Below are 7,611 nucleotides of genomic sequence, written 5' to 3' on the forward strand. Positions count from 1 at the left end.
AAAACATAAGTTCATGATAAATTGTATTAAAGTGGGAAGATATTTATCGCATTGGTCATATCTTCTTGGATATATTTTGCACATCTGACCTAACAAAATAGGTTAGAAACTAATTCTCTTCCATCACACACGCCCTCTCGCCGTACGCCACGCCCTGGAGTTCCGCCCCTCTCTCGCAGGGCGGAAGTTGTCATTCTAACCGCTTCCTACTTCCTGCGTCAAAACATTCCGGTGTGTCTATGCGGCTTTAACGGTGCTTTTCGGATTTTATGAGTGATTATGGCTGCGAACAGCAGCACCGGTTCGGCTACGGAGCCTCCGGGACTGGAGACCCAGTGGCGGGAGATCGACAACCTGAACCAGCAGCAGCTCCGGTCCGGAGACAGCTGGTGAGAGAAACTTCAGCCTAAATAACAAACAAACAAACATTCAATAAACAACAACAACTACAATACAGATAAAGCACTAACAGTGCTCTGATGAAACTGATAACGCGCTCGAGTTTGTGCGTTTTGAGGGTCTTTTAGGTTCTTCAGATTTAGAAACAACCATGCCAATGTGATTGAGATTTAAATGATTCAGACATCAAATAAAAGAGGGAAACTAACACCCAGGTCAGTTTTCAGGCCTAATACATCGGGTTTCCTGGTTAACAGCTTCCTTAGCATCATTAAGGTTTGACAGGTTGCTTGTCGTACCAGATACCAACGTCGTCAACTCTACCCGCGTTAAACTGTTTCATTTATTTTCATTTTCATTAAGCAAATGCTCACATGACCTGATTTTATGGTGTCGAAATTATTACTGCACTTGCTTTAAGTTTCACTTCCATCTCTAGAAGGTGTGTCAGTCTGTAATGGGAAAGTTACTTTCGGTTTGTTCTCGTTCCTTGAACAGGAAAGGCAGATCTGCTGTAATTCCTTCTCGTCATTAAAGGCAAATGACAAGCGTTTGGTGTCTTAATTCATGTCTGACACTGTAGCCCTGTGCAGTTTACATGAAACAGATTTGTCCTAAAGCTCATTAAATGATGTTGGACTTTTACAACCAAGCAGTGTTGAATGTGACTGGTGCATGTATCTGTATTGCAGGTATTTGTTGGACAAAAGGTGGTATGATCAGTGGAAAGAGTATGTGCACACCGGGGACCAAAATTCTTCCTCCTATCCCGGGAAAATTGATAACACTGAGCTCTATGAAGGTAAGTGCTGCTATTCTGCGATGTTACCCACAAGATCCCATAGTAGCACCATAAAACGTTTAATTTCTCATTCTCTGTAAATCTGTTCCTTTAAAGGTATAGTTGACTCCATAATTAATAATTGCTGAAAGATTACTCACCCCCAGGCCATCCAAGATTAAGTTTGTTTCTTCAACAGAACAGATTTGGAGAAATTTAATATTACAACACTTGCTCACAAATGGATCCTCTGCTGTGAATGGGTGCCGTCAGAATGAGAGTCCAAACAGCTGATAAAAACATCACAATAATCCACAAGTAATCCACACCACTCCAGTCCATCAGTTAATGTTGTGTATAGTGAAAAGATGCATGTTTGTAAGAAACAAATCCATCAAGGCGTCTTCTTACCAGAACATGAGTCCATAATCAATAGTAATGCTTCCTCCAGTGGAAAAAGTACACTGTAGAAAGCAAAGTTATAGGATAGAGGACTCGTATTTTATCTGGAAGCAACCGTTTAAAGTTAAAAACTCCTTAATGATGAATTCGTTTCTTACAGACGTTTATTGATGCAATGGAGTTGTGGATTACTATGATGTTTTTATCAGCTGTTTGGACTCTCATTCTGACGGCACCCATTCACGGCAGAGGATCCATTGGTGAGCAAGTGATGTAATACTACATTTCTCCAAATCTGTTCCGATGAAGAAATAAACTCGCCTACATCTTGAACGGCCTGTGGGTGAGTACATTTTCAGCAATTTTTCATTTTTGGGCAAACTTTTCCTTTAATAACTGTGGAGGCAGAAGATGTTTTAAATATTTTGTATGCTTACTGTAGATCTGGATTCCTACCATCTTAAAGAGAGGCTGACAGAGAATGAGGACTTTGTCCTGGTCCCAGCAGAAGCCTGGCATAAACTCTTGTCGTGGTATGACATGATGGACGATCAGCCTCCTTTGGAGAGAAAGGTAGTGTTAACAAGACTTCTGACTTTTCTTTCTATGAAATCAAATGAGATGTTGAGTTCAAGATAGGCAGTGTTTGCCATTAATTGAGGATGATGTGAAAACCATCTTCTTTCTCTCTCCAGGTTGTTGATCTTCCCAGCACTGTTAAAGTAGAGGTCTATCCTGTGGAGGTCTACCTCTGTCTTTCTAGCAACCTGGAGAGCACTGTTTCTGCACGCTTCAGTCGAGCAGACAAGATACGTGAGTAAAGGCTGTTAATGAATAGAAAAAATATTTGGACACATAAAAATGTCTGATTAAAGATACATTCTCGCTTTGCTTTCTGCATGTAAAATCACCGCAATGAATATCTGGGCTAGGGTTCTGTTTTCAATAAGTAATGCATCCGAAATAACAAATAACGATAAATTCAGCCCACTTTCCATCTTTGATGATTGCTTTCTTTGTACTAAGCTCAATTTGTGATGTTTAGATCCTCTATTGATGTATATGTTTTTTTCGCTATAGAAATGCACAGAATTTACTAAACGTAAACTTGAAAATGAAGGAACTTCTTTGCACGTGCTTGTTTTCTTTTGCATTTGTATGCAAATGAATGGCACAAATCTGGCATGTTTTAAACATAAACCGTTTTAGTGATTGTTTAGTGATGTTTTGCTTGTAAAGTGTGTTAGTGCTATGATCTTAAATAAACTCTTCATGGTTTGATATTTTTATTCAATGACGTTCATACACTACTGTTCAATAGTTTGGGGTCGGTAACCATTTTCTATTTGAATGTAATTTAAAATGTAATTTATTCATGTGATGCAAAGCAAAGTTTTTTTATGCTTACCAAGGCTGCATTTATTTGATGAAAAAATACAGTAAAATTGTGAAATATTATTACAATATAAAATAACTGTTTTCTATTTGAATATATTTTAAAATGTAATTTATTCATAAGATGCAAAGCTGAATTTTTAGCATCATTACTTCAGTCTTCAGTGTCACATGATCCTTTAGAAATAATTCTAATATGCTGATTTGCAGCTCAAGAAACATTTCTAATTATTATCAATGTTGAAAACAATTCTGGTGCTTAATATCTTTTGTGGAAACTTACATTTATATGTTTTTCAGGGTTCTTTAATTAAATAGATTCTTGGAAAGATTTTTTTTATAACATTATAAATGTCTTTATCGATTTAATGCATACTTGCTGAATAAAATATTAATTAAAAAAGAAGAAAAAAAAAGAAAAATCATACTGACCTCAAACTCATGAACAGTAGTGTATGTTATTAAGATTATGTATTTTAAGTTAGATGACAGTTACATCAATACATTACTATTTCTGCTCATAGTAACTCGTAGCTATAAGCATTGAATTATGCCTGTTAACTGGCATACAAATTGTCTTAATCAATACTTTAATTAAAATAAACTAAATGTCTTCTTCGGCGCATCAAAGGTTTTGCACAAGCTCTGGATTGCCAATTAATTTACAGAATGTTAGTCTCGCAAGTCTATTTTATATTTGGCATGCAATTATGTTTTGTAAACTGATGTGTGAAACCCCTCAGGATATTGTCAGCCTGGTGTATCTGAGCTGCAGATCTCTGAGTGCGTGCATGTGTGTAAATCTCTAACGTGTGTATCTGTGTTTGATAGATGCTATACATCAAAAGATACGGCAGCATTTTAATGTATCAGAGACTGCTGAGAGCCGACTGTGGATGCGGAGCACGGATACGAGCTCAGAGAGGCTACGCAACCTTAACATGACTGTCCTAGACACCTGCCTCAGCTCTGGCATGGTAAAATGCACACCTACCATTTACACTCTGGTCATCTATTCTGTTATGTAACAATTTGGTGATATTTACGGTTATAATCACTGCCAGCAACCTCGCCTTGTGTGTTGGTCATATAGACAAACCTTGCTACTAGTAAATGAATGCTCTGACATGGGCTACCCTGCATGTGTTTGTGTGTGTGTTGTGTCCTAACATGCTCTGCTCACTCTGCAGACGGTGATTATGGAGATCAGGAATGCGGATGGTACGTGGCCCACATCCAGGCCTCAGATCATGTGAGTATAAAGACACCAGCTTCCTTCTCTCGTGCACTAGTGCAAATTTCCTTTCTGTTTTTGTTTAGGAAAATGGAAAGACGTGTCTAAAGCACAAAACGTCCACATATGTATCATCATTCACATTCATTTACATCTGTAGCTAGTTGTAGTAGGTTAAATGCTTATATCCTCAAGAAATGGCAAGGCAATGAGATCAGTGTAGCACAAATAAACTTTGAAATCAATCCTGTGGTTGGTAGAAAACATTGTTCATTTTGAAAATAACTGGGACCATATTATTTACACCCGCTGTCGAATAAGTCACTCCAGAAAACCCACATGCTTTTGTTAAAGGGTGAAGATCATCCATTATACCTTTAATGCCAGAGTCTAATAAACCATTATAGTAGGTTAAAAAGAAGATTTTGGACTGTACGAATCAGTTAAACAATAAATGGGCATGTTTTAAGGGATCATATCATGAGGAATCAAATTTTCTATGATTTTTTTGGAATTAAAGAGCTCAATGTACTTTGACAGTTTCAACTCAAGAGTTCCTTCCCAGATCAAAAAGACCATTTATTGAACCTTGGCAGTCAAATGACTTGCTCTGCACTTCCACAACCTTATGATGTGATGGTCTTTTACTGTGTCATAAAACACTGTATTATAGACAAGACAAATTTATTCATATAGTGCTTTTCATAATACACTTTGTTTCAATGCAGCGTTACAGAAAATCATGATGTTAATGTATTATATTAATATCTTCATGCCTTGTATTTGCATTAGAGCTGGGTGATAATGTAGTTTACATTTTGTGACAATACAAGCAAACAAGCAGTTGTGATTTGCTATATAGCAAATATATATCCAACATTATATTTGGAGCTGTGCAATTACATTTTTTGTGACAACATGAACAATAACAGCAAATGTTGCTATAAAGTGTATATACTGCTTTATGTGAGTGTACTAAATGTAGGCAGGTAAAGTAGGTTGTACTATATACAACTTTGGGTGATATTATAGGTGACATTAATATAATAAAGTTTATAGTCATGGATTGTGTGGTTTGTAGTTGAAAAGTATAATTGATGGCCTTAACATTGAATTCTTAATGATAATTTTATTCTAACTGTCAAAGAGAGAGTAGAAAATTGTTGTATAAAAACTAATTATAACTGGTTGTGCTGCAAAACATTTTAATTAAGTTATAATTCTCAAAAAGAATTAAAACATAGCAAGCTACCTACCTAAGCCAGCATTTTTGGCCACCGTAAATATGTTTGAAAGTTTGTCCAAATCAAAAATTTAAATGCATTTATCTCATCCAGTAATGCTGTTTAGGTGTTTAGCTCACTGGACTTTAAAACATCACTCTGATTTTATTTCATATTTGGAATATGGAAATTTGTGTCTCCAGGCGGAACTCTGCTGATGAGGACTCGTATCAAGGGCCTCCTGGAGTGTGTGGCCTCACAAACCTAGGCAACACCTGCTTCATGAACTCAGCTTTACAGGTCAGAGGTCATGAACACTGAACACTCAGTCACATAACTTTTATAAAAGGCATTTCTTAAAGTGCATTTTCCCCACGCAGTGTCTAAGTAACACGCCGCCACTGACTGAGTACTTTCTGAAGAACTCATATCTGGAGGAGCTGAACTTCACCAACCCTCTGGGCATGAAGGGTGAAATTGCAGAAGCCTACGCAGACGTCATCAAACAGATGTGGTCAGGCAGGCACTATTCTGTGGTTCCTCGAGTATTTAAGGTAACCTAATTGTAGTGATCACTCTGCATTAGCCTTTTTGTAGTGCAAAACTTGTTCATGCACACCAGCAGAGCTCAAATCAGTTGGTTCATTTTAAATCTGGTTCCCATTCTATTTACTATACCGTTTCCCTCTTCTTCGTATGATTGCCTCTCTGCCTTCCTATCAATAAAGGTTTAATAAACAAAGCTTAATATGCAAAAACAACTATGAGTACGAGTACTACGAGTCTCTTCTGCTCACCAAGGCTGCATTTATTCGATCTAGTTTTTATTTAATACAGTAATATTGTGAAATATTATTACAATTTAAAATAACTGTTTTCTATTTGAATATATTTTAAAATATTTTCTGTGATACAAAGCTGAATTTAGCAGCCATTTAGCAGGCTTCAGTGTCACATGGTCCTTCAGAAATCATGAAGATTTGCTGATTTGCTGCTCAAGAAACATTTCTGATTATTATCATCAATGATAATTATATATTTATTTTTAATTATATATACATATTATTTTTTTCAGTTGTTGTTGTTAGTGTCTGACAATTTATATAATGTAGTTTATTTCAAAATATAATTCATAATGCGTTAAGTTCCCCTTTTAAGGAAATAAAACTAAAATAATATGCGTCAAAGATGCATCTCCAGACAGTTGGCTGCGTCTAAATATGTTTTGTGGTGTTTTGACGCAGGTATCAGCTGAACAGTGGTTGTGTGGATCAGGATGGTGAGGAGGTGGTTATGGCCATCTACATGCGTGAACGCTCCCATTACAGAGATTACGGCTCGGGCAGCAAAAGCTATAGCACTTCCCTGTTCGGTCACCCGCTGCTGATATCTGTGCCACGCGCCCAGTGCACACGGGAAGATCTCTACCAGCTCCTCCTGAAAAGATTGGCGTAAGTCTAATCAGTCATGCATGTTTGTCACAAGCTAGTTTTCATTCAATATTGGGATTGTTTAGTTTTGAATATGTTGTTATTTCTGTGATACAAAGCTGAATTTAGCAGCCATTTAGCAGGCTTCAGTGTCACATGGTCCTTCAGAAATCATGAAGATTTGCTGATTTGCTGCTCAAGAAACATTTCTGATTATTATCATCAATGTTCAAAACAGTTGTGTTGCTCAATGTTTTTGTGATGATATATTTTATTCAGGATTCTATGATGAATAGAAAGTTCAAAAGAACAGCTTTTATTTGAAACAGAAATCTTTTTTTAACATTTTAAATGCCTTTACTCTCACTTATGATCAATTTAAATCATTTGTAGGCTTTAAACGCTAAAATTCTGTTTGTTTGATTTTAGTTTTGCTCCATTAGTAGTGCAAAAAATTAAGCAGCATTGTGTGTGTATGTCTTTGCAGACTAAGGTCGGCCACTTTGCGTCACAGTTTCTGGGCTACCAGCAACACGACTCTCAGGAGCTGCTGTCTTTCCTGTTGGATGGAGGGATGCTGACCTGACCAGGTGCTTTTCACACACAAACACACACACACACACACTATAGTACACAAAGAACAAAGAAAGCCACTGAAAAAACAAATAAAATTCAGTGTCGGAAACAGCCTTCCACACACATCAGTGTTTCTCCCGCATGAGAGGCGTTTCTTTGAAGGGGAAGGGG

The 7,611-nt window shown here is 37.0% G+C and overlaps 1 protein-coding gene across 1 annotated transcript in view; it reads left to right on the forward strand.

Annotated features, from left to right (window-relative positions):
• Positions 1 to 212: 212 nt before the first annotated feature.
• Positions 213 to 7,611, forward strand: part of LOC107674283 (ubiquitin carboxyl-terminal hydrolase 11-like) — a 17,987-nt gene continuing 10,588 nt past the window's right edge. The window contains exons 1-9 of the mRNA XM_016468226.1: positions 213 to 389; positions 1,092 to 1,201; positions 2,025 to 2,155; positions 2,278 to 2,395; positions 3,809 to 3,954; positions 4,168 to 4,229; positions 5,638 to 5,734; positions 5,815 to 5,988; positions 7,352 to 7,385. Of these exons, the coding sequence (XP_016323712.1) occupies positions 280 to 389; positions 1,092 to 1,201; positions 2,025 to 2,155; positions 2,278 to 2,395; positions 3,809 to 3,954; positions 4,168 to 4,229; positions 5,638 to 5,734; positions 5,815 to 5,988; positions 7,352 to 7,385 (982 nt within the window). The 5' untranslated portion in view covers positions 213 to 279. The remainder of the gene's footprint in view (positions 390 to 1,091; positions 1,202 to 2,024; positions 2,156 to 2,277; positions 2,396 to 3,808; positions 3,955 to 4,167; positions 4,230 to 5,637; positions 5,735 to 5,814; positions 5,989 to 7,351; positions 7,386 to 7,611) is intronic.

Source organism: Sinocyclocheilus anshuiensis, unplaced genomic scaffold, assembly GCF_001515605.1.
Source record: "Sinocyclocheilus anshuiensis isolate Anshui unplaced genomic scaffold, SAMN03320099.WGS_v1.1 scaffold188, whole genome shotgun sequence".
NCBI classification, from domain to species: Eukaryota; Metazoa; Chordata; class Actinopteri; order Cypriniformes; family Cyprinidae; genus Sinocyclocheilus; species Sinocyclocheilus anshuiensis.